The sequence below is a fragment of the Pseudochaenichthys georgianus genome, chromosome 14 (assembly GCF_902827115.2).
Source record: "Pseudochaenichthys georgianus chromosome 14, fPseGeo1.2, whole genome shotgun sequence".
NCBI lineage: Eukaryota > Metazoa > Chordata > Actinopteri > Perciformes > Channichthyidae > Pseudochaenichthys > Pseudochaenichthys georgianus.
Genome location: NC_047516.1, coordinates 40,364,880 through 40,392,395, shown reverse-complemented (window position 1 = coordinate 40,392,395; position 27,516 = coordinate 40,364,880). Strand labels below are relative to the sequence as shown.

General features: G+C 44.2%; 1 protein-coding gene across 2 annotated transcripts in view; it reads left to right on the top strand.

Annotated features, from left to right (window-relative positions):
- Positions 1–23,946, top strand: part of cblb (Cbl proto-oncogene B, E3 ubiquitin protein ligase) — a 50,887-nt gene extending 26,941 nt beyond the window's left edge. For both annotated transcript variants that reach the window (XM_034098673.1, XM_034098674.2), the window contains 13 exons: positions 155–292; positions 1,244–1,331; positions 1,835–1,966; positions 6,762–6,962; positions 7,390–7,581; positions 8,021–8,365; positions 10,040–10,131; positions 17,145–17,258; positions 17,352–17,416; positions 19,824–19,937; positions 20,641–20,826; positions 20,991–21,107; positions 21,698–23,946. In XM_034098673.1, coding sequence (XP_033954564.1) covers positions 155–292; positions 1,244–1,331; positions 1,835–1,966; positions 6,762–6,962; positions 7,390–7,581; positions 8,021–8,365; positions 10,040–10,131; positions 17,145–17,258; positions 17,352–17,416; positions 19,824–19,937; positions 20,641–20,826; positions 20,991–21,107; positions 21,698–21,951 — 2,038 coding nt within the window. In that variant the 3' untranslated portion in view covers positions 21,952–23,946. The remainder of the gene's footprint in view (positions 1–154; positions 293–1,243; positions 1,332–1,834; positions 1,967–6,761; positions 6,963–7,389; positions 7,582–8,020; positions 8,366–10,039; positions 10,132–17,144; positions 17,259–17,351; positions 17,417–19,823; positions 19,938–20,640; positions 20,827–20,990; positions 21,108–21,697) is intronic.
- The last annotated feature ends 3,570 nt before the right edge of the window (positions 23,947–27,516 follow it).

Sequence of the window (27,516 nt, the reverse complement as noted above, 5' to 3'; positions counted from 1 at the left end):
CGATGTTTGATAAGGATGTTCTAGCGTTTACATTTCTTTAAACACAGATGTTTTTATTATAAGCTGATGTCACTGGGGACTCGGCGTTGGGAGATCTGTTGTGTTGTTTTAGTCTCCAGCTTGTGTCTGACCAACCTTGGGTCCTCTCTAACAGTTACATCTTCAGACTGAGCTGCACTCGGCTGGGTCAGTGGGCCATCGGCTACGTGACCAATGATGGCAACACTCTGCAGACCATCCCCCACAACAAGCCGCTGTTCCAGGCTCTTATCGATGGCTACAGGGAGTGCTTGTATGCCACCTATCACACACACTCTCTCCCTCTTTAGCTCTCCGCTGTGTGTGAGCAACGATCACCTGCGTCTCCATCAGTCTCATCTTCCTACATGTTTCACTCTCACTGCGCCTCTTGAATGTTCTCAAGTGAAATCAAGTTGCTCTATGAAAAGGCTGTCCCGTCACACCTGACAGGCTCCCTTTAGTGGGATCCTTTCAGCTGGCTGAGGCTGCTTAGCAGTCCTCTGTAACCGGGGAGGGGGGGGGGGGCTGCAGAAGGAGTGACGGGGGGGCCATTTTAATGACATCTGTTTTTGATCAACTCTGGGGAGTTCACTTCCCGTCACATTTGAATCATGGTGGGTTGAATTAGAGAAGAGTTACTGCTCAGCTCTGTAATGATTGCTCTTGGCTATATTGTATTTTAATGTATGTATACACATATACATATTCTGTAACACATTTCAAGTAAAACAATGAAAACAAGTGCTCCTATTTCTGCTTGTAGTTCTACTATCCCTCATTTGAAGTATTCTCTCTTCATCATTTACAAGGATGGAGTTTGCACAGGGTGGCATTAGAAAGGCTGCAGGCGTTAGTCCATTCATGCTCGCCATGAGAGCACGAGAGAAACAAAGCAAACTGTTTCCTGTTCTTTGCACAAGAAGAAATGTAAACAAAGTGAACATTGGTGGGATGTCAGGGCCGACATCACATGTGCCATCAGTGACACACTTCCAACAGGCTTGATATGAGGGAGAGCCTTTTCTACTTCAGCATGGGGCACATGTATCCAGACGCTGCTACAGTTGAATTAAACCTAGTGATAGTGTCTGTTAGTTGAGCTCAGGATGTATCGACCTCACTTTCTGTCATTTCCCAAAACATGTCTTTGATCCAAATGTTTGGAGACAATATCTGTTTGTTTGTAACCTTGGCTTGTCTGAACGTTTCCTCTCATCCGCAGCTACTTGTTCCCTGATGGTCGCAGCTACAACCCTGACCTTACTGGGTTATGTGAGCCAACGCCTCACGATCACATCAAAGTGACACAAGTGGGTGGTGTGTGTGTGTGTGTGTGTGTGTGTGTGTGTGTGTGTGTGTGTGTGTGTGTGTGTGTGTGTGTGTGTGTGTGTGTGTGTGTGTGTGTGTGTGTGTGTGTGTGTGTGTGTGTGTGTGTGTGTGTGTGTGTGTGTGTGTGTGTGTGTGTGTGTGTGTGTGTGTGTGTGTGTGTGTGTGTGTGTGACACACGTGTCCTCTAGATCAGCGGCGTAATGTTCATGGTTCCTAGCCATGGCATTTCTTATCCACAGAAAGCTAGCATACATCGTGAAGATAGACTACCTGATGACACTAAGTGTGGAACATGTTCAATGACAACTGACTGAACTTTATATTTCGTAATGTAAAACAGATCGGGGCTCTGTTCCGGAAAGCCTCTATAATGCAGTGTGGACATACGCTTTATGGGCGCGTGTCGTGGCTGAATACTGCATCTGTGTCTGCGCTCTTCTCTGGTTTGATGAACGAGTAACCGGAGTTTGCTCTGTCCCAACAGGAGCAGTATGAGCTGTACTGCGAAATGGGCTCCACCTTCCAGTTGTGTAAGATCTGCGCAGAGAACGACAAAGACATCAAGATTGAACCCTGCGGTCACCTCATGTGTACTTCCTGTCTTACGGCTTGGCAGGTATCGTGATCAACCTTATTGCATTAACTCTTTTCAAAATCAAATCTCTGAACATGGGGCACAGGTTTCATTGGTGGAGTTGCTGCCATCTCACATGCAAGGGCCGTTGTGGGTTAAAGCCAGAAAGCACACCATCAGCCCCAGAATGTGCACACCATCAGCCCCAGAATGTGCACGCCATCAGCCCCAGAATGCGCACGCCATCAGCCCCAGAATGAGCACGCCATCAGCCCCAGAATGTGCACGCCATCAGCCCCAGAATGCGCACGCCATCAGCCCCAGAATGCGCACGCCATCAGCCCCAGAATGTGCACGCCATCAGCCCCAGAATGTGCACGCCATCAGCCCCAGAATGTGCACGCCATCAGCCCCAGAATGTGCACGCCATCAGCCCCAGAATGTGCACGCCATCAGCCCCAGAATGCGCACGCCATCAGCCCCAGAATGCGCACGCCATCAGCCCTGTCTCTGCGTGGTGTCTGCACTGGGCACACTGCTGTGGGTGGTTGTTGTGCATCAGAAGTCTGCCTGTTTGTAATGAGCCAATAAGACATACTGCTATGTCCAGACGTTTCTTGGGCTAGTTCCCCTGGATACTTCTTTGTCCAAAGTTATCACAACAAATAATGAATACATTTTTACGGAGATAAAAGTGTTTGTTACATTGGGATCTATGGTCCACTCAATTTAAGTTCAATTGTCCCCGACATAAACCTAAACTGGACCCCGATGTAAGTGTTCGAGCAGCTTTTGGAGCGAGCCAGTAGCTAGTGGTGGTCTGACCACGTCTCCGACATATTCCTGCTGCAGTGTTGGACAGCTTTGGGTGACTTTACTCTGCACACAGCTGTACGTTTAAAGCGCTGTGTTTCCAGAGCCCGTCCTGGGCTATGTGGAGCGTGGGCCTGGCAGCACCCACAATAACAGTGTGTGTTTGTCATACTTCCTGTTATGACAACTCAACATGACCCTGCCTTCCCCCACAATCTCAGCGAGTGACTGAGTGACGTATACCAGTGTGTGTGAATATATGTGTGTGCTTCAGCAGTGAAGTATTTTCCTCCACATTAGTGAAACTGTGAGTCAGAGAGAGAGGGAACCCGGTAAGGTCTTGTCTCGGTTTCGGTTCCATATCTTCCCTCTCTCTGTATGAGTCAGCTGGGCTCAGACGCTGACTCCTCAGTCCCAGCTGGCTCGTGCTCCATGTAATTCCACATCCTGTTAGTTTTTGATCTCTCAGAGGATGAGGTACATAAGAGTGTGTCCTAGTTTTAGATCTTAGTTGTACCCTGACTCAATGGAGCTAGGACTCGCTGGGTGATTCTCAGTCTGTCTTATGTTCACAAGACTTTATATTTCATTAGATGATAAGCTTTGTGTAGCTTACTAATGATTGTGTCAAGACTTAGTGCCTTAGAAAGGAACAGTAAGGCCACAGGGTGATGTGGACGATGTTAAAAGCTGCTCCAATCAGGACCTTTATTTAACAATGGATAGGATGACAGCTGGCAGGTGCACACTCTTCAGTATATGTTTCTGCCACAGTAACACTGTTAACAGTAGTTGTAAATTATCATCAGCATATGTTCATTAGCAGGTTTCTGGAGCTTAGAGCAGCGATGTTAGAGAGCAATCCAGAGCTAAAAAATAACGCTTTATTATTCATTCAAGTTTTTTAAATGTGGCTCACACTCTGTCTACTGGATGTGTTAATGTAGCGAACACTTCAAAATATCAATGTATTGTATTGTTTCTTATCTCACCCTTTTCCTCATCATGGTTCCCCTCCTTTTCACTCTCCTCCTACCCATTATGATTCAGTTTCAAACATGCCTTTGGTGCTGCCCCCACCAAGTCCCAACCATATGGCCACCACAAACTCAGCTTTGTTCTCTAATAAACTGTCTGCCTTTGACTGTAGACCCTTTTAACCTCCTATTTATTAACCCTTTATGACAGAGGCTGCCATGTGGAATATGTACATGTAGCCAATGAATGTTGTAAAGTCACAGAACAGTTTATATGCACAAACATGTGTCCTGTCAACCAACCCGAGTCCTTTCATGAGTCGGGGACATGAGAGTAAGACATAGGGCAATAGTGCAGTACATAGCCTTCCCATGTGTGTCCCAGCTGTCTGTTGGAACAGCCTTCCTGTTGACGGCCTAAGTGATTCTTCATGTTCTCAAACCCAACAGAAAAATGAGCCACGCTCATCAGATCATTAGAGGAAAACTAGAAAATGCATTTCCTGCAGAAAATGTGTGCGAATGCTGTAAACTGTAAACTAACTTGATGGTGAATTATCTGCCGCCATGGCAACGGCATTTGATGACACCCCCATAATACGCTTAGATGTGTTGATGGCTGCATCGTTACCAAACCTGTGAAGTTTTGGGCAATTTCGAGCATTTTCACTGAAGTTATGAGAAAACCGTGTTTCATGGTGAGCATTGTGTTGCCATGGCAACGGCATTTCAAGAAATCTCAAAACTGTCCCGTAGATGTCTTCATGGCTGGACTTTTAGCACACATGTGAAGTTTGAGCACTTTTTCAACATTTTCATAGGAGTTAGACATTACATTAGGAGGTTACATTACTCTCTCTCTTCTCTTGATCGCCCTCTCTCTCTTCTCTCTCTCTTCTCTTGCTCGTCCTCTCTCCCTTCTCTTGATCACCTTCTCTCTCTTCTCTTGATCGCCCCCTCTCTCTCTTCTCTTGATCGCCCTCTCTCTCTTCTCTTGATCACCCTCTCACTCTTCTATCACATTACCTTACATTACATTGCATTTAGCTGACGCTTTTATCCAAAGCGACTTACAATAAGTACATTTGACCAGGAAGACACAACCTTGAAGAAAACAGAATCATATAAGTACATCAGGTTTCATAGAGCCAAACATTTCAAGTGCTACTCAACTGGCTTTAGATAAGCCAGTCCTTTCTTAGTATATAAGTGCTTTGTTAGTAATTCTTTGTTAGTAATTCTATCGTTCGAAGTGGAGTCGAAAGAGATTAGTTTTCAGTCTGCGCCGGAAGGTGTGTAAGCTATCTGCTGTCCTGATGTCAATGGGGAGCTCATTCCACCATTTTGGATTCAGGATAGCAAACCCAGGTATTTCTGCTGATGGGAACTTGGGTCCCCCTCGCAGCGAGGGTGCAGCGAGCCGTTTGGCTGATGCAGAGCGGAGTGCACGTGCTGGGGTGTACGGTTTAACCATGTCCTGGATGTAGGAAGGGCCAGATCCATTCACAGCATGGTACGCAAGTAGCATTGTCTTGAAGTGAATTCTAGCAGTTACCGGAAGCCAGTGGAGGGAGCGGAGGAGCGGCGTGGTGTGGGAGAATTTAGGAAGGTTGAAGACCAGACGAGCCGCTGCATTCTGGATGAGCTGCAGAGGTCGGATGGCACATGCAGGTAGACCAGCCAGGAGGGAGTTGCAGTAGTCTAGGCGTGAGATGACGAGAGCCTGGACCAGAACCTGCGTGGCTTTCTGGGTCAGCTGGGGACGTATCCTCCTGATGTTGTAAAGCGTGTATCTGCAGCAGCGGGTTGTAGCAGCGATGTTTGCAGTGAAGGACAGGTTGTTATCTAGGGTCACTCCCAGATTCCTTGCAGTCTGAGTCGGGGAAACAACGGAGGTGCCGATGTTGATTGTCAGGTCAAGAGTGGGACAATCTTTTCCCGGAAGGAAAAGCAGTTCAGTCTTGTCAAGGTTGAGCTTGAGGTGATGAGCAGACATCCACTGAGAGATGTCAGCTGGACAAGCAGAGATGCGTGCGACGACCTGGGTCTCTGAGCGGGGAAAGGACAGAATTAATTGGGTGTCGTCAGCGTAGCAGTGGTATGAAAAACCATGCGGGCTAATGACAGATCCGAGCGAGTTTGTGTACAGGGAGAAGAGGAGGGGACCAAGAACAGAGCCCTGAGGGACCCCTGTAGTTAATTGACAAAGGTCGGACTCGGACCCTCTCCAAGTCACCCTGTAACCCACCAAGAGGGAGGAGGGGGAAGGGGCTTTGGGGGGGTCCAAGAGGGAGGAGAAGATGGAAAATAGTTTTTTAGGATTGGAATAGGAAGATTGGATCTTATCTTGAAAGAAAGTGCTTTTTGCCTGAGAGATCGAAGCAGAGAAAGAGGAGAGGAGAGCCTGATAGGTTAGGAGGTCGTCATGGTGTTTGGATTTCCACCGTCTCCGCTCTGCTGCTTGAAGGACGGTTCTATTAAAACGCAGTGCGTCATTTAGCCAGGGAGCAGGAGGGGACTGACGAGCCTGCCGAGATGTGAGAGGACAGAGAGAGTCCAGAGAGGATGAGAGAGTAGAGAGGAGAGTTTCTGCAGCAGAGGTTGGAGGCAGGAGGTGAAACGAGTCAGAGGAAGGGAGGGCTGAGAGCACCGAGGAGGCAAAGGTAGAGGGGGAGAGGGAACGGAGGTTACGGCGGACAGGTGCAGGATGAGAAGAGATTAGTTTGTTATGTTCGGAAAGGGGTAGAGAGAATGAAATGATCGCCCTCTCTCTCTTGATCGCCCTCTCTCCCTCCTCTCTCCTTCCTCTTTGTTTGAAAAAACTTGAAACGATCGCTCTCCCCTATACTCACGCTGAAGTTATGGAGAGCCAAAATATTGGCTAAAATAATCAGAGGAAGAATAAAGATTTGAAGCACTATAGTGGAAAGCATTCCACTAATACAGATTCGAAGAACTATAGTGGAATAGGGTAGCACAGCATTCGCAGTAATTAAATTGCATAAAATATTCGGTTCAATACAAACTCTTTCCCTTATCTGTTCCAGGAATCAGATGGTCAGGGCTGTCCGTTCTGTCGCTGTGAGATCAAAGGCACTGAGCCCATCATTGTTGATCCCTTTGACCCCCGAAATGAGGGCACCAAGTGCTTCTTCCTGGACCAGCTCAGCTGCCCCCTGCTGGAGCTGGATGAGGACGAGGACCGAGAGGACTGCCTGGTCATGAATGGACTGGCCAACATCCGAAAGGTAAAGACTAGTGATCTCAGTGGCTTGTGGCTCTGTTGATGGTCCGGCTGAACGATATGTATCAAACTCTGAGAAGGAATGCTCTCCTGAGCAGTGACCCTTTAAAAGGGAACCCTCAAGCAATCACGTGATTAACAACACTTACTAAAAGAGCCCAATATAGGCGGAATAACCATGCTTTTTTATTTTATTCTAACCTTTTACACTTTCTTATGTTATTCTGGATAAATGTGATTGTAATTAATAGCAATGAAATGTGAGCTAAACACTCATCCCACTTGCTTTCACACATCCGAAGATCTCTTGAAGTATTTATCCGTAGTGCATTATGGTCAGTCTCTGTCTCTCTGTCCCTGATCAAAGTGTATACAGGGAAAGCTCTTTGATGGCCTGAAGCATTTGAAGAGGTTATTTTCTCTCCTGTCAGCACTGTGCAGAGCGGCAGAACTCCCCCATGGTGTCTCCCAGCTCTTCCCCTCTCAGCCAACACAGAAAGGTCCACGGGGGAGACCCCCACTGCGTGCAGCACCTCGGCCTCCCCCCCGTCCCACCACGACTCGACCTCATCCAGAAGGACGCCTTCCGCTCTCCATCGGCCAGCCCCACCGGCTCCCCCAAGGTCACTGATTGATGATAGTAATTTTATATAAAAGCAAAGGTTATTTTAAGGTATGGTTTAAGAAAGCACTAAATAAGGTGTAAACACAGGAATCAGTTAGTTAGAGAAAGAACAAGGATACAGTAGAGACATGAGACCTTTGTAAAGGCAGGGTTAACAGCCGGGTGAGGCCAAACATCACTTTTGATTTGACAGCTCTAAAATGCCATGAAGATTTGAGACCACACTGAATGGGAACACTGGGCTATCTTTGCATAGATGTGTTTTATATAGATCTGCTTTAGGTGTAGCTTCCACAGTGTGCTCACTAGCCTTCCTGCAATACACACAGGACAAACAATGGAACACAAAGAGAGGTGTGTGATGTACAAATGAGGCTCTGTCTTGGATTGTCTTCTGTCATTAAATTAAAACACAGCACATCTCCTCAACTCTCCAGTCTTCACCAGGCATGTCCAGGAAGCAGGACAAGCCCCTCCCAGCACCACCTCCTCCCCAGAGGGAACCACCTCCACCCCCTCCCCCTGAGCGTCCACCTCCCAATCCCCCAGAGTCGCGCCATTCCTGGGTTCCAAGTTCTTCTCCCTCGTCATCTTCCACCGGCATGTTGTCAGACTCACAGCCCCCCCCTGAGACACGGGGTCCCATAGGATCAAAGCCCCTGCCCCAGCTCCGGCACAATGGCCCCTCTCATCCGAACGGAAGACCACTCAGTTGTCCCTCTGCTGGATTTGGGAGGTTCCAACAGCGAATGGAGGGGGCTGGCCCCTCAGAGGGCTCCAAGGTAGGGCATAAAGACCACTTATGGCGCGTTTCCACTGCAGCGGGTAGCTCGCTTTAAGCATGGCGAGCCGTGCGGGGTCCGTTTTTGGTTGCGTTTCCACTTGGCCTAGCACCGGCTAGCGGGTCCTAATTCACAGTTTTTCTGGCCCCATAAAATCGTGGTTCTAGGGCCAGGAACAACCAGGCTGAGTCGGGCTGAGTATGCTAAACTAGAGAGGGAATCGCTGGCAAGGGGGCTACAGCTACAACAAGATGAACATATTTGACCGTGATTTAATTGTAATACACGTTTCAGAATGATGCCGAAGTAACAACATACTGATACCGGTTAGTAAAAACCATGAATTAATGCTTTGACAAGTCTGCAGACAGACGGCAGGCGAAAAACCCTTTTAAAATGCATGTTTTCTAAATGGAGCTTGGCTAAGCTAACGTTATATATGCTCCGACCGTCCACACTCACAACAACGGCCTACAGACATAAATAAAGCAGCGACTGTATTCTCCATGACACAGACAGTCTGTGGTTTGTACTTGTTTCACTTGTGTCTAGTTTCTGAACAGATATGAGGAGCTGTGAGCTCTGAGGGCTAAGAGCTAACGGCTGTGTTGTTTTTCTGGGGCTCTCATTGAAGATGACGTCACGACTCCACCTACACTGCGTTACTATAGTAACTGCCCCAGCTACTAAACTGTAATGGAAGCGCAGCAAGTGAGCCGGGCCTAATAAGGCCTAACCAAACCGAGCGAGGCCTGCAGTGGAAACGCGCCATAAGATCCTTAAAGGGTAGTTTGGGTGTTTGAAGTGGGGATGTACGAGTTGGTGTATTACCTGCGACCAAAGGTGTGGACTCGAGTCACATGACTTGGACTTGAGTCAGACTCGAGTCACATGACTTGGACTTGAGTCAGACTCGAGTCACATGACTTGGACTTGAGTCAGACTCGAGTCACAAATTTGATGACTTTGGACTCGACTTGACAAAATCACAAAACACTTGACACTCGACTTGGACTTCAACACCAATGACTCGGGACTTGATTTGGACTTGAGGAGCATTCTGACTTGAGGTGACTTGATACTTTAATGTATTCAAAATAAGTTTGCTGCAATATTTGTACCGAATCAAAAAACCTAAACTTTATTAACCTTGGCAAGTTGACATGTAGCATCTAATACCCAAGATCAGCCATGATTTAGCTATACACGGTTGCAGGACAGGGTCGTGACGCTTCGTGACCCAGCACTAGCTAAAAACATTACCCCTAAGGTAATCACAGGGATGTGTAACTCTTCTTTTCAGCAGCATTGCTTTTAAGTGACATAGTATATAAACTAGTTGTTTATTGAGTATATTTAATAGTTTTGTTGTGGATGATAACAGAAAAATATAGACTGCTGATTGAAAAAGCAAAAACAACAACCAGTATTTTGTACGTAAATACATATTTTGCATCCCTAAACCCACACTTCCTCATGAGTGGGCAGCTTGAATGGTTCAGGAAGTGTTAAGAGTTTTACTGCAGAGCTGCGGAATCATATTCACTACCTTCCTCCTACTCCAGAATCACAGAGGAACATAAGATGTTTGTAGCAAAATATATATATATTTTTAATTCACAAGACATTCAGTGGACATTCAGTTTTGTAAATGTTCCCCTCCTCTGTGTGCAGCCCTTCTCTAATGGTGTGCAGCTCAACGATGAGTATGACATCCTGCCCTCACGACAATCACCAACTCAGACCAAGCTAGCCAGTAGCCACAAGTGAGTATCACACACACACACACACACACACACACACACACACACACACACACACACACACACACACACACACACACACACACACACACACACACACACACACACACACACACACACACACACACACACACACACACACACTAATCCTACACTATGCAAGCATTTAGCATGCGCTACATTATGAGGGAGACAAAATCCCTCCCCCTTTTTAAACTGGCCTCTGCTGTTTAGGGGCGGCAGTGGTTCAGTCTGGAGGGACTTGGACTTTGTCTTGTCTTAAACGAGGCTTTTATACAAAGGTGTGTCGAAAACGAGAGGGCTATCACCATTAGCTGTGTCAGCTGTCAATCAACAGAGAAATGTATTAACTTATGGGCAGGACCGCCCCTCCCTACACGCAGAACAGAGCAGAGCCTCTAATAGCCTTTAAACTGCAGCCAGAATTAGATTAGCTATTTCTCTGTATCGGGCTAAAATGGAGGCAACGGATGGAGCTGTCTCCTCTGATGAAGCTTCAGCTGAAAGGGGAAGCTCTGGTTCTGCTGAAAACTATGTAGTGTTGTTAAATATTGTGAGGTTGGTGTATGACACACGTCCCATATACAAATTACATAGTATGCATTTTACAAGCACAAGTTATATTGATAGGATCACTCTAACACTTTGTATTACTATATATACATGTATGTACAGTACCAGTCAAAGGTTTGGACACACCTTCTCATTCAATGGTTTTTCTACTTTGTAGATTAATACTGAAGACATCAAATCTATGAAAGAACACATGGAATTCAGAATATGATTTATATGTTGCTGGCTACTGCAGAATATTGTGGCTGGTTAAGTGTGCCTTGATTTCTGAATAAATCACCAACAGTCTCACCATTCCCGGTGACGACCTCATGAAGCTGACTGAGAGACGTGTGGAAAGCTGTCCTCAAGGCAAAAGGGGGCTACTAATAAAAATAAAAATAATGTTCTGGATTGTTTAACACTTTTTTGTTAACTAGATAATTCCATATGTGTTCTTTCATAGCTTTGATGTATTCAGTATTAATCTACAAAGTAGAACACAATTGAAATAAACAAAAAACATTGAATGACAAGGTGTGTCCAAACTTTTGGCGGTATGTATGTATGTATGTATGTATATATATATATATATGAACCCAATTTGCATTGTAAACTGGTTTAATCTATTTATTTATTTTACTCTCATTGTAAAATAGTGTACAAATGGAAAACAGAAACCCAAAAAGGGTTTTAACAATACAATTTACAATGCAACTAATGTAAATTTTACTTATGTTCATTTACTTTTTTTGTAACCTTTATTTAACCACATAAGTCAGTGGTTCTCAAACTTTTTCTGTCAGGCCCCCCCTTTGGAGAAAAAAAAAAAAGTCGGGCTCAGTGGCGGCGAAAGATATTTCTTTTGGGGGTGCTGTGGGGTAGCTTGACGTTTCATAGAGGGTTCTCAAACATGTAGGGTTTCCCATTAATGTACCGGCGCTACAGTGGAACTTTCTACTGCACGCGCACACTCCCCACGCGCACACAGTGTAACAGTTACAATGAAGGCTCGATAATCAGCTCACGGCATATAGGTGTAAGCAGGGGTAAAGTCCTATTTTTATAGGTGGTGTGTAGGGGGGTCCGGGGGGATGCTCCCCCGGGAAGATTTTTTTTGAAATATTGAAGTTGAAAGCATCAATCTGGTGCACTTTGAGAGCAAAATGAAGAGATCTATGGATACATCTCTCAACATCCATATGAAACAGAACTGTAAACAGATTTAGTTTTTCTTTATGGATATTTTACAAATCACACAAACTTTATTCTTTTTTTAATGTCATATAGTATTTCATAGCTGTTTTTCCTTTATTCTCTTATTTTTTTATAATTGTAATGATCATATAAACGTGTGCCTCGGAAATAATTGTTTACATTAATGGTGACCAAACCGTTTGAGACCCACTGAGATAACTTAGACTAAAGTTAACTCTCTAAACACTGAGAGAGTCACCGGAGTCTCTCAGTCTGACAGGAGAGGACTCTCCTCCAGCTTGTTGTTGAAAAAACTCCTTATATCCGTTAGCGTAGCTCGCTAGCACCAGAAGCTAACAACAACGATCTCCGGTACCGGTGCGCTCTCTCTCGCTCGCGCACGCACACAAAATGGCTCGTTCCACACACACACAGAGCCGAGCTCATTTACCATGAATAAAATACAATAAAACAACACTACACAGAATTGAGACATCACAATATATACAGTTGATATAATAATAAAGATACAGAGAACACATTAAAGGGCAGCTGCAGTAATCAGAAATGGTTTCCTGCTGGTCACTAGCCGCGGCACACTGGCAGGAGTGACGGCTGAAGGACTTTTAAGATTGAACAATTAAACAAAATTGCAGTCACTACATCTGATGCCAGTGGATCTGTCTTGTTGAGAACTTCATAGTATGAAGTAAATACTTAAAACGACAGTTAATTATAAATCATATATGATCAATCATATTCTTGTATGAACCCATAATGAGAATGCTTCTTGATGGTTTTTGAATATGTATGTATGCTTACAATTTTAGTTGTTGCTGTTTGATAACTTTGCGTTTTCAAAAGAGGGTGTTGAGAGCTTCATAGTATGTTGAATACTTAAAACGAGAGTTAGGTATAATCAAATATAATCAATTATATTCTTGTATAACCCACAATGAAAATGCTTCATATTTTAGGTTTTTCTATATTTACAGCATAAACAAAACAAAGTGGTTTGTTAAGTTGAGTGTAAGGCCTATGATTTATGCCCTGCTCTCTGATAAGAGAGTAGGCAGGTTCTTTCCTCTCCTCTCACAGCAGGGAGGGGGGCTCCAGACTTAAGCAGAAACACATTGAGGCCTCAAAAAGGTGGTTATGTCATAGTCATAGAATATGTCTAGTCATGTTTTGTTTTACACAAACTTGGGAAGGTGTGTCTTATGCCAGAGCCAATAGAATATGTTGGTTGGGTATAGAGGAGGTGTTTGTGGGTTTTCTATCCGGTTTTTTGAGCATAAAAAGACTGGCTTTTTTGGATTTCGTCGAGGAGACGGGGGGGAAACCCCTGGTATACTCTCTCCCGGTAAGCTCTGGCCCTCAGAGCTGGGTTAGATGGCTCTCGGTAAGTGGTTATGCTGGTAGTTAATAGAACGATCCGGAATATATGATTTTATGCCGGAAGTTGCTATAACGACCGGAATCCATACATGGGTTTTATGCTGGTAGTTAATAGAATGATCCGGAATATATGATTTTATGCCGGAAGTTGCTATAACGACCGGAATCCATACATGGGTTTTATGCTGGTAGTTAATAGAACGATCCGGAATATATGATTTTATGCCGGAAGTTGCTATAACGACCGGAATCCATACATGGGTTTTATGCTGGTAGTTAATAGAACGATCCGGAATATATGATTTTATGCCGGAAGTTGCTATAACGACCGGAATCCATACATGGACTTTTGAATGAATATGAATTAAGGTTTTAGATAAAAAATATATAACCCCATTTTGTTTACCAAGTACTTCACCTGAATTCGTTTTCATTATGAAGGCCCAAGTGGCTGCTTGGTCACCTTTCCGCATACTTCCATCGGTAAATAGTGTTATCTTTGGAGCAACGGTTTCCTGTACAGGTTTCATTAGTTCCTTTTGTGGCTTACTACCGGTCGTTCTAAACTCCACATCTGGATCAGACATCATCATCTGCCATTTTCCCCATCTACTCATCATTGCTTTTGCTCCCTGAACCGTTGGTTTAGTAGCTTCAGATATTGAAGGGTAAGGAGTGTATATGCACATTTTGGTACCTTGAGACATTTCTCTTAGGACTGGATAGAATCTGAAAGCAAGTGCAAGATGCTTCTCTTCTGGAGAGTACCTTTCCTCTGTTCTTGACCAGGTCATAGACATAAACAACACTGACTTTTTATCTCCCTGGTTCCTTATCTCCACACCTCCTCCTAAATCATTGGTTGTCAGATGAACTTCCAAAGGTTTTTTCATGTCCCGCATTGTTAGTTTCTGAGAATTGGTCACAACATACTGTTTTGTTTTTTGATATTGATCCTTTTGTTCTGGTGTTAAAAGGATAACTTTTGGATCTTCCTTTTTTCTCAAAATCCCCTTTAATTTGTGTAAAGGAGCTGCATTCTCACTGTAATGAGGTACATGGTTAGAAACATATTCACAGGTTCCCAAAAATATTTCTAGATCTTTTACTTCCTGTGGGTCAGGAAAATCTAAACGTTTTTGTTTGTACTCATCTGTGAGATCCCTTCCCTTTTCTGACAGTTTGAAACCCAAATACTTTAGCTCTTGCTTGGCTACTTCGCATTTTTTCAATCCTATCTTGAAACCTGCTTCCTTCAGCCTGTTTACGACCTGCTGCAGCACATCAAGATGTTCCTCTTCATCATCATGAGTGAAATAGACATCGTCTATATAAACTTCCACTGGAAGATCATGCAAGGTATTTTTTATGGCAGTTTGGAATACATTTGGTGAGTTTTTATATCCCTGAGGGAGTCGAGTCCAACAATATGCTTGAATACCCCATGTGAAACAAGTTTTAAGCTGGCTTTGTTCATCCAATGGTATGGACCAAAATCCATTACTGAGATCAATAGCAGTTTTATACTTCCTTAAAGGTAAGGTTCTCATTGTTCTTGATGGATTGATCAAAGGTCGAGCATCAGTGATGGATCTTTTGTTTAGCTCTATCAAATTGTGTACCAACCTATATGTTTTATCAGGTTTAAGAATCCCCATTACTGGCAAATTTATTGGAGGACTTTGCACTTTTTTTATGACTCCCAAGAGTTCCAATTCTTCTATAGTTTTGTCTAATTCCTTTTTTGCTTCAGGTTTTATAGGAAATTGAGACTGCCTTTTTGGCATTCCTCCTTGAATTGAGTGCGTGAATTCCGGGGCAAATCCCACATCATTTTTAAAATGGGAAACTGAGCTTTCGCTCAAAATGTTATGCAGACGAGATTTATTTTTTACATCCGATTTTCCCACCAATTCATTTATTTGATCAACCTGGTTTACTGGTTTCATCATTGTGTTACATTGTTTGTCAAAATGCGGGAGATCCCTAACCTTAGCCAAATTATGAGCACCTCTTAATCCCACCACTCCTTCTCTCTCAATTTCAGACATTAAGACACTCTTTCCATCTGCTAAAGTTACTATCTCATGATTTCCAGTGGGTTCTCCCTGTGTATGAATTGTGAAATCTGAACCAGAATCTACTCTGTAGGTTTCATCCCCTAATGTACTAAAAAAATTTCCCTCTGCATTTTCCCATGTGTGTTTTCGCATTAACTCTAAAGCGGGTCTGTGTGGGTCTGGGCAGGTTTCTTCTGACCAAACTTGGCATCCCATTCTTGTTGTCTCACTCTGAGGGCCTGTCTCTGCTCTTTTGTCAGGCCTGCATATTCCTTGTTGTTTACTCTGGGTCGTAGTGGTAAACTGGGATCGCGTGGAGGATAATGCGTTTTGGGCTGATTGTTGGGCTGCTCTGTTTTCTGTGAAGCATTGTTTTCGAATCTTTTGTTTTCCCACTCTTGTTTTTGTAGTTCTAGGTGAGGCCCCGATTAATTTATTCCGGTAAATTACTCTGACCTCACTAATTGACCCGACCGAAGTTACTGAGTCTATGTAAGTTTACTGCTTGGCTCAGATCCAACAAACGTCAGCAAGATCTCACCTCTATTAACTCCCCGAAGAACCAGGTTCAATTAACTGCTGTTTCTATTCAGACAACTCTTTTTAATCTGTTTAAGCGATCCCGAAGGATTTTGGTATCAGTAAATGGGGTGTGTTCCTACCTAAACATGTGTGTGGCAGGGTGCAGTCTTACCTTTGAAGCAGGAGAGGAGAGCACAGATTTTCCCTTTTATTGTCCCAATCCAAAAGGTGAGATCAGTTTATTTGAAGAAAAAATAGGTCCAAACCAATACAGAGTCTTTACCTTTTAACACATTATAATCATACAAAACATATCAAAATGGGGTTATATATTTTTTATCTAAAACCTTAATTCATATTCATTCAAAAGTCCATGTATGGATTCCGGTCGTTATAGCAACTTCCGGCATAAAATCATATATTCCGGATCGTTCTATTAACTACCAGCATAAAACCCATGTATGGATTCCGGTCGTTATAGCAACTTCCGGCATAAAATCATATATTCCGGATCGTTCTATTAACTACCAGCATAAAACCCATGTATGGATTCCGGTCGTTATAGCAACTTCCGGCATAAAATCATATATTCCGGATCGTTCTATTAACTACCAGCATAACCACTTACCGAGAGCCATCTAACCCAGCTCTGAAAGACAGAGCCTACCGGGAGAGAGTATACCAGGGGTTTCCCCCCCTCTCCCTAACGAAATCCAAAAAAGCCAGTCTTTTTATGCTCAAAAAACCGGATAGAAAACCCACAAACACCTCCTCTATACCCAACCAACATATTCTATTGGCTCTGGCATAAGACACACCTTCCCAAGTGTGTGTAAAACAAAACATGACTAGACATATTCTATGACTATGACATAACCACCTTTTTGAGGCCTCAATGTGTTTCTGCTTAAGTCTGGAGCCCCCCTCCCTGCTGTGAGAGGAGAGGAAAGAACCTGCATTTTCATTGTGGGTTATACAAGAATATAATTGATTATATTTGATTATACCTAACTTTCGTTTTAAGTATTCAACATACTATGAAGCTCTCAACAGTCTGGATGACTACAGAACACATGTTACACTAATGTGTTGGACAGGGCACTGGTCACCTTGTGTGTATGTTTTTGAAACGTGTTAAAATAACATGTAAAATCCCCCATCCTACTACTCCTGTGGGATGACATCAGTGATTGCCATTTGAATGTAATAACTAAAAGAGGGACACTATTGAAAAGGCTGTGTGATAAATCTGAGTCATCTCTACAGACCATCCAATGCGTTCAGCAGCCCTGTGGTGGAGAAAATGGAAGACAACTATCAGATCCCTTCATCCAACCTCTGTCTGAGCCAGGCCCCCATCTGCATCTCTGTACCCAGCAGGTACCCCCCTATTTTTCTGTATCAACGTTTCTATGGTGATAAGGTAATAATGGTTGTATTGAGGTGAACTAGGATGCTGTCCCCTCTCTTCAGGCCCTTTGAGAGCAGCTCTTCAGAGCCCAGTATCGAGGAGAAAAAGCTCCAGCCCCCTGATCCTGGTGAGTCCTGCATACACTGTTTAACAACTAATACATCTATTATCTGATGCCCCAAAGAGCGGTGTAGGATGAGTCCTGAAACCTGGAAGTGTGCTTTTTAGCAATTCCGGTTCTCTTATCCAGTGGCGTTTTTATATGTACAAAAGTGGTGGGGCACAAAAAACATAGATGTCTATTAGGGTTGCACGATTTTGGGAAAAAATCTAATTGCGATTTTTCTGACAAATATTGCGATTGCGATTCGAATTGCGATATTTATTTTTTAAGCGACCCAATGGAAGTTTATTGTAAAATGCGGCCATAACTCCGGCTAGGAAGGTCGTATCAACGTGCTCCCGTCTCTAGCACCCCCGCAGCCCGAGCTACGAGTGAAAGAACTAAACTTACATGAAACTTCCGTTGGGTTGCTTTAAAGTCAAGCTTCAGTTTCAGATTCTCCCTGTAATAGAAACACGTGATGGAGCATCACTAACCTGACTCAGATGGTTCACCAAACCATCTAAAGCTCCATTGGAAGCCATTTGGAAAGGGCAGGCGCTTTCAGAAGCACTTGGCAGGTGATTGGATCTATCTGTCTATCACCTTCTATCATGGGCCACTTCTGATTGATTAACAATGGCTGGTACATGTGGAGCACAGCACTTATGGATGACTGACACACAAGAAGGGAAAAAAAAAAATGTGAAAAAAAAAAATATGTAAAAAAAAAAAAGTTAAAAAAAATCGCAGGCTTTGCGATTTGATAATCGCATCATCTCGAATCGCGATTTCGATTTAAAATCGATTAATCGTTCAGCCCTAATGTCTATAAGCTTCTGCAGTGAGGTTCATGGCTGGTGAGGCACTGGCTCTGGCTCTTCAGGTTTACAAATATTATATTTTGACCTAAATCAAAATATAATATTATTTTCAAAAGCTTTTTTTGTCTGATGCTTCAATTAATTTTAAACAGACAGTTCAACAGAAGGATACCCAACAAATGTAATTTTATCATTTAAATATTGAATTGTTCTCTCTTAGTAAGATCCCATCTTCAATACAATTGCAGTCTTACCTTGACTTGAAGATGAAGTCCATTTGCCTATCCTTCTGGACAAAAATCTCTATTACTTTTTTGCAAAAGTCCTCCTTATCTTCTTGTAGTTTCAAAAGTCTATCATAAATCTAATCGATAGATTTATGATTCGAAAATGATAAAAGTAGGGTAGACATGTGGATATTATCCGGCTGAACAAAATGTGCATTTATCTAACAGCTACGTTTCCCTCAGATCTTATTTGGAGCTATTTTCTAAAATCCTATGGAGAAATCTCGTTTCTTTTTTGTGGAGGGAAGCCATGCGCAGCTTACTTCCTGGTTTTAGGACGCGTCTCTCTCGTCTCCTCTTCACACACCACACTTTTCGCGACACACATACTCACAGCCAATCAGCTCTGAATGATGTGAGATGACGTATGGTGGGGATGGCAGCTCTATGCCCCTATGGTCATTGTTTTTTGCCACACACATTAAATAGGAAAATACTCTGAGCATGCGCAGTGTAGTTTTTACAGTCACCGTTCACTTAGACAGTGAGAGGGAGGGGCAGGATCGGGTTTTGTCCCACATGGCTCTAAACAGCTCAACAGGCACACACTGTAGACACTAATTAGAAGAACACAGACTAAAACAGCAATGAGACAAATCAGATGATTAAACATGATCTTAAAATATATTTTATATATATTTTAATTTATTTTTTGCATTTTGTTGTAATCATTATTTGTAATACTTTCTGCTGACACTAGGTGGGGCTGTGCCCTAATGACCAGTCGCCACTGCTCTTATCTGGAAGTCAACAATTTTTTGAACTTGTTTGCGGTTAGATGCCTGAAGTATAATATGTGGTTACACACGCTGAAGAGATTTCTACCCACTGGGGAATGTCTGAATCTTCGATGTGTTTTAGCAACAGTGGTTGCGATGACTAAAAGAGACTTTATATCATAGCAGTGGAGGCGTGCTGTCATGAGACCGTGATTTCGTTTGTTTATAGCCTTGTTAGCTCTTTACATCTGGCGATTGCATTTACACGCCAGCAACCTTAAAGCGGTGTTAATATGTGGAGGTTATTTTGCTAAACATAATCATAAACGTGTGTTTGACACAGAGATTCTTTTCACTTGCAATATTCCAAAATCACTTTGAAAAGTACCATTGCTTAAAGTCGAGGGAGCCCTTGCGGTGCTAACTTCTGAGTCGGCCTCCAGAAATACATCATCACTGCACCACTCTGTTACTCTGGGACCTTTGGCATCTTCAAGAGGCTTCGCACTAGGCAGGATGAAGACACTGCTAGAGTTCATCTGTGCAAAGTGTATGTGTGTGCCAGTGCATAACCACCATGTTCTCTGCTTCTCTTCCTCAGGTGGACCCTCTGAGTTGGTCAGGCAGGGGGTCTCACGGGTTGCCCATAGTGCCCTCTGTCCCTTAAACACCAACAAGACACCCTCCGACTACGACATCCTGCTGCCCCCACAAGGTAGCCAACCCCAACTGCCTCCCCCAGCCAAAGTGCCCTTTCTCGGTCCTGTCTGAGCAGTCCACCGTGTTGTGTGACACCTGTCCAACTGTAAAATGTCCCTCTTGTTACGTAACAATCCCCAGTGTCACACATGACCTATTGAGCTCCTCCAATGATTCTGCGTGGTGAACGTCATATCTCAGGAATGCCTTGAAGGAATTATTTCCAATATGGCAGTAAAAGATGAACTGATTAGATGTTGGGGTCAAAAGTAACTGTGACCTCAAAGAGCATGTAAATACACAAAGATGTACTTGCTTATCATGCGATTGTACACAAATGTCTAATAAGATAAATGATGAAGTGACGGCATTTCTGACTGATATCGAGGTGGTGAACTCCTAGGCCGTCCACATTTAATTACATTTTCCATGGAATGATGGAATCTACTTTTCCATCTGTTCCGCTGCCAGATCATCACTTCAGCTGCAACCGCGCCCTATTGGAGTCGGAGTGGATACACAGCACATTCTTACTGTAATGCTGTAACCAGACCGAACAATGAAGTTTATAAAACAGTTACCTGTTTACTCATTATTGGCATATGTTTGATGTCACCTCTGGGTGCTGTTCACCCACTGCACTCTCTTGTCTCTGTGAACCTGAAACACGTCCTCTCTGAGAGACTTTACTTCTCTCTGTGTTTGCTGTTGTGTTTCAGCATTAGAAGACCCCTTCAACAGCCGCCCTCCATCCCAGCCCCCCCCTCCTCCACCAGCCCGACATAGCTTCACCGACCTCCCATCCTCTACATCCTCATTCTACAACTTCTCCACGTCCGCTCCCTCTGCTGTAGCACAACCGGGGGGGCCCTCCTCTGGACATGATCACCTGCTATTAACCCCCGGTGAGCTGGAAAACTCCCGACGGTTCATTCGGATTTAAGATGTGTAAAATAACAATCTGGCGCATGTCTGTGTGTTATGCTAATCCTACATTTTTCACACGGCAAAACTTCCAGTTATAAACAGGCGTGTTTACCTGAGTGTGTCTGTGTGGTGTGTGTTGTAGACACAGTGTTGGACATGCTGAGCAGTGCTGCTCCTCTGCCCCCCCTCAGACGACACACAGATTGTGTGACCGGCTCCAGAGGCTTCCTGGAGTACGACCATCTGCCCGGCACTCAGGGTAGTTACCTCTCAGCACATGACCACATGAGGAAATACACACACACAGCTTCAAAAGCACATGCCCACATCTTGATAAGTTCACTTTCACAAAAGCAAAATCGAACTTATTCTTTTCCATATTCCAAAATCACATCAAACCTTGGATGTCAAGGATTAAAGTTCTGGAAGTATGAGTCTTTGAAAGTGAAATTGTGCAATTCAAGGTAGAAAGTAAGCTCTCTTAAAGTCTCATCGATACATGAAGGAAGTCTGATTTATTGAGACATGCAAAGTTTGTCCAAACTTTTACTTCAAAATCCGTTCATTGTGTTTCAGTACTTTTATTTTCCAAAATGTCCCCTGTTTTTCCCGTGTCCCGGCACTGTGAGGAACAGGACATCAAACTCATGTGTGCAGTGAAAAGCTCAATATCTGCTTTCTAGCCATGCAGCACATTGATTACTTAATATTAAAGGTCTGTACTCAGAAGGTTCTGGAGATGTCCTCTCCTCTACTACCTAACTATAAACTTGTCCTTTACCACTTACAGCACTCTCAGGTTTCTGCCTGTGTATCCGATGACATGATTTCTCTCTCTCTCTCTCCAAGTACTGCTGGACTGTTTGCAGGCCCCTGCCAGGCCCCCCAAGCCCCTGCCCAGGAAGATCCCTCCATGCATTCAGCCAGGCAAACCCCCCAGCTTGGAGGCAGAGAACGTCGACGCCAAAATTGCCAGGCTGATGGGAGAGGGTTACTCCTTTGAGGATGTGAAGCGGGCGCTGACGATCGCTCAGTACAAAGTGGACGTGGCCCGAAACATTCTGCGAGAGTTCGCCTTGGTGCCCCCAAGACTGAACCTCTAGCCCCAAACAGCTGTGCCTGGGGACGGACTGACAGAAATGGGCTTTTTTATTCTGCTCGGCCTGACACTGTTGGAACTACAACACTCCGCAGAAACAGACTGAGGAGAGACATGCCTTTTGTTGCCAAACAGGGAGATCCCTCAAAACAAAGTGGCCTGAACCAAATCACAGTCGAACACAGATAATGAAAAAGGGAGATTAGACGGAAGCAGGCTGATGAGCCAGCGAGACTCTGGTTCAGAGGCTCCTGGTAGTCTCCAGGCTGGACTCTGGTTCAGAGGCTCCTGGTAGTCTCCAGGCTGGACTCTGGTTCAGAGGCTCCTGGTAGTCTCCAGGCTGGACTCTGGTTCAGAGGCTCCTGGTAGTCTCCAGGTAGTCTCCAGGCTGGACTCTGGTTCAGAGGCTCCTGTTAGTCTCCAGGCTGGACTCTGTGCCTGGTTTAAGCCCTGGTCCTGCTGCTGCTCTTCCTATGTCACCTTCCACCCTCTACATTTAGTTTGTGGGGCCTTTCAAAAGAACACCCCCGCTCTGTTAAGCTTACAACACGTGCAGTACATGCAGACAATTTCATTTATAACCAGTAGGGGGAGCCAGAGTTCACCGTTTCTCTCTCTCTTGTTCTCTCCTCTCTTCATGTCTGGTTCTGGCTGACTTGTAGTCCTTAAACCAGCTGGCGAGTCAGGAGCAGTTCTGTGGAGCTAGAGGTGGCCTTACTGATTCCCTGGATCCACCTAGATCTGCATCAAACTGTACAACAGCTAATAGAGCACTCGTGTTAGTTATTTGGACCAGAAGCCGGGGAAGAAGAAGGTTGGAAGGCCCAGTTGTGCTTTTATTCTGTTCTTAGACCAGGGGATTTCACTACTTCAGTGAGCCTATGAATGCATGGTTCTGTCAGGGAGCTCCTCTCAGGCCCATTGCAAGTAATTAGAGGGTGGGAAATGTCTAATGCTTGCTTTTCTTTAAACTGCTCTGGGACAAAAGCTAAGACTACTGTGCCTAGATTGTAGCTGAAGCATTTACATGAGAGGAGCGTACCGGATCAGCTCAAAGAGTCAGTCACACATCAGCCTGAACAGAGCAAACATTCCCTGCATCGCTCAGGCGTCTGATGCAGTTAAAGTCACTCGATATCTTCTGATGTGCTGTTGAAGTGTTCACCCAGTATAGAGGAAGAGAATACTGCAGCGCACTCAGACGATATGCACCTTCACCGTGTAGTCAGTCCATGCCCTCTGGTCTCCCTAATGACTACAATATGCCTCACTAATGCATATATTGGATTTCTTCAAATGCAAAACACATATTGTTTTCCCTTCCTGTTGAGATGTGAGATGTTGTCCATAAAGCTGCTCTGTTTACCCAGCTGTTCATTTCAGACCAAGAAAAGATAACTCCCGTTTGTAATTTGGAATGTTATGTTATTGTTTTGACCTTTGGTTGTGCTAACATTGTATTCACCAAATGAAATGTTGAGTTCTATGTATGTATTGTTACTTGAGGACAATGCAGTGTTTCTCTCTCATGTCATACAAATGGTCCCGTTTGTCTTTAGTTTGATGTGTTTTACGCAGGGTTGATGGGTTTCCAGATCTCAGCACTTTGCAGGGTATGATGTTAAAATTGCTACATGCAGATTTTGAAATATGTTGACTGATGATGTCTTGACTCTTGGTAGTATTTGCTTACACAGTATAACAGTGCTGACTCCCTCACTGAACAGCTAGATTGCAGCAAAGCTACTTGAACCACCTGATGTCCTGTCAGGGAAACATGGGGCCAACAGAAATACTCACCAGAGGGGGGATGCATTCTGTGTCAGTAGGACACGGTTCTAACAGAGATATCCTCAGCAATGTGGATCAGAATGTAGTAACTCTACCACTGACATGATGCATCAGGCTGGGCTGTGTGTTTCTGAACAAACAAGAGCCCCCCCTTACTGCGACTTACGCAGGGAGGAGGCCCAATAAACACAGCGATGATTAGTATTTATTCATTTCCACCCCTCATTTTTCTTCAGCTGTCAAATTAACTTGAGATGATGTTTTGTAGTTTCTCTAAAATGATAACTGAACCCAGTCTCATGGGAGAGGCGCAGTGTTTCTGCTCAAAGATTTCAAATATGGCTGCCGACATTGAACTGAAAGGCCCAGGTCCAGTGGTACTGCTCACTGACTGCTTTACATCACATCTGTCCTGATGTGAGAATGTGAAACCAAACCTGAGTCTACAATCTTCACAGGTGTCTCATGATCTTAAGGCGGATTTTAAACGTTATGTGAGTTGATAAGTGTGTTACCTTCAGTGGCATTTCTATATGTACAAAAGTGGTGGGGCACAAAACACGTAGATGTCTATATATAAGCTTCTGCAGTGAGGTTCATGGCTGGTGAGGCTCTGGCTCTTCAGGTTTACAAATGTTATATTTTGACCTAAATCAAAATATAATATTATTTTCAAAAACCTCTTTAGTCTGATGCTTCAATTAATTTTAAACAGACAGTTCAACAGAAGGATACCCAAAAAATTTAATTTTATCATTTAAATATTGAATTGTTCGCTCTTAGTAAGATCCCATTTTCAATACAATTGCAGTCTTACCTTGACTTGAAGATGAAGTCCATTGGCCTATCCTTCTGGACAAACATCTCTATTACTTTTTTGTAAAAGTCCTCCTTATCTTCTTGTAGTTTCAAAAGTCTATCATAAATCTAATCGATAGATTTATGATTGGAAAATTATAAAAGTAGGGTAGACATGTGGATATTATCCGGCTGAACAAAACGTGCATTTATCTAACAGCTACGTTTCCTTCAGATCTTATTTTGAGCTATTTTCTAAAATCCTATGGAGAAATCTCATTGCTTTTTTGTCGAGGGAAGCCATGCGCAGCTTACTTCCTGGTTTTAGGACGCCTCACTGCATCTCTCTCGTCTCCTCTTCACACACCACACTTTTCATGGCACACGTACTTACAGCCAATCAGCTCTGAATTATGTGAGATGACGTGTGGTGGGGATGGCAGCTGAATGCATGGGAGCCTGCCATGGATGTGTAATAAGAACTGGATACAGCGTGGGAGGCGGGGCCTCATTCATTCCTATGAGAGCTGCTCATTGGCGCATGGATGACAAAATGGCCCAACTTTTGAGAGAGCGAATCGTCACAGATTACCCAGCATGCCTGAGAAGTACCCGTATGTGCGCTCATAGAGCATGCGCAACTTTAACCACGCCCACCAAAAGGCTCGTTCACATCAAGCACGAAAAATAAACGGGGTGCTCTCTTTTCCTCTCCTGACAGCCAGTCAGTCTTGTGCAGCTCGCTGAACCTGTAATAAGTGACCCGACAGTAAAGAATAAATATATGTATAACTAGTATAGCTAGTTCCAGAGTAAGTGTGTTAGGTCTAACTCTTACAGCTTCGACAGCTTAAAAAACGGTTTCCAACGCGTCTGCCCATTCACTTTGAATGGGGTGACGTCACATTGCCTCGCTTTTCGCCGAACTAGATTGTGGGTAGCAGAGCGGTCCGTATCCAACGTCAGAAGTTGAACAATGTTCAACTTCTGACGCCGGAGTAGCCAGCGCCAGCCCATCAAATCCCGTATCTGAAAATCTGACAGCTCAATCCCTAGCCAATCAAACCGCGTCTAAGCTGGGAGAGATATCCCGCCATTCATTTCTATATTTAAAAAAAAGTTGGAGGAGAAACTAATTATCGCCGTAGCAAATCACCCAGTTTTGTATGACCAGACCCTCTTCACCTACCGGCAGGGGCGGACTGGCCATCGGGACGTTCGGGACGAATCCCGGTGGGCCGGTACTGAAGTGGGCCGGTCGGACGATGTGGGCCGGGCGGTAACCGGCAGGGCTCGACATTAAGGCCCAATCCCAAACCACTCCCTCAACCCTCCCCCTCCGTGACGGAGTGAACTCCGTCTGTAGGCACACTCACAGCTGAATGAAGTTCCCTCCATTAAGGGATAAGGGTATAAATACAGCGGCAAGCTTTGGGACGGCCTCCCCTCTCTCCACAGGAAACGGAAACGGACGCCATGGTGTCCAACCCACATCTGTCGGCTGCATTGCCCTGCATTGCTATCCGTCGCCTGTTAGCGGATGCAATGATAAGATCCAACAGAAGGCGCAGAAGGTTGAGGCGCATTTTGGCGATGTGCCAGTGGCAGGTAAACATTTCAATATTGCTAATACAACAATTATCTTCACTTTATTTCTTATATAGTAGCCTATGAACTTTGTATGTGTAATACAAATAGATATTTAGATATATTGTGATATACATTCATTTATTCTTTCCTTATAAGCTATACGTGTATATCTGTATAGTGTCTGTAGAATTCCAACACAGAGAAATGTTGTCAGTAGTTTATAGAATAAAAAAGGAAAGGTTAATTTGACTTGGTCTCAGAATTGTGTGTGTGTGTGTGTGTGTTTTACAGGGAGGCAAAGGTCTTTACATGCAGCTCAATGCTACTGCACGCCGTGTATGCCAACCCTGAAGCCTGTCTAAAGAAGGACTTTAGAGTTAAGCGATCTAGTGTGGTGTATTTAGTGCAGATGCTTTCCTCTCCAAAGGACCACGGATGGGGACAAGACATCGAGGTGCTTGTTCTCCTCTACAGCTTGGCCCATTCATGATGCCAGAGTACTACGAAACAGCCCCATCTTCTGCCAGGCACGGTTTCCCCCAGCTGGTTGGTTCCTCCTTGGGGACGGTGGTTATCCCTTTCTGGAAAAACCAGTGGGATTACTCACACCCTACAAGGTCCCTCACGGCCAGGTGCAGGCCAGATTCAACAGGCATCATGCCAGGGCTAGGTCTGTGGTGGAAAGAGCATTTGGAAGGATGAAGGCTCGCTGGAGGGCCACCCTTTTCAAAGCGCTGGAGGTCAGTCCAAGCTTTGCCCCTGACATCATTGCATGTTGTGCATTTCTGCACAATCTGTGCATAGACATGAACGATGTCCTTGAGGATGCTGAAGCCTTCCCCCCTGAAGATGGGGACCAGAGTCCTCCCCCTGCCGCAGCATGTGGACAGGAAAGTCCTGGACACCACCTAAGGAACAGGATTGCTGCACAACTCTCTGCTCCTGTCCAAATGGCACCACACCTGAGAGAGCACGATTACATCTAATGAACTTTGTTTTTTTATGTTTTTTTTGGCAAAACGTGGTTGTCTGTTAACTTGTGTTTTTGAAATGATGTGCACACATACCATACACATACACATTTAATTTTGTTTGTTTTAGTGAGCTCCACTTCTCACTTTAGAGAAAAGAGGTGAAATAAAATAAACCTGTGCACCGTTGATTTCAAACTTGGTTTTCCTGAATTGTCTTTCTGCATAATCCCAAATTAGAGACACATGTCCTTACCTCTTGGATCATTCAATCACGAGCACAGAGCAAAGGTTCAGAAAATGAACACAGGTCTTCGAATACAATCACTTTTGTTTTTGAGTGAAACTCTGCAAATGGTTTGACATGCGCAATTAAGACCGTAAATGGCATGTATATTTTAATGCCTTATGAAGCGCAC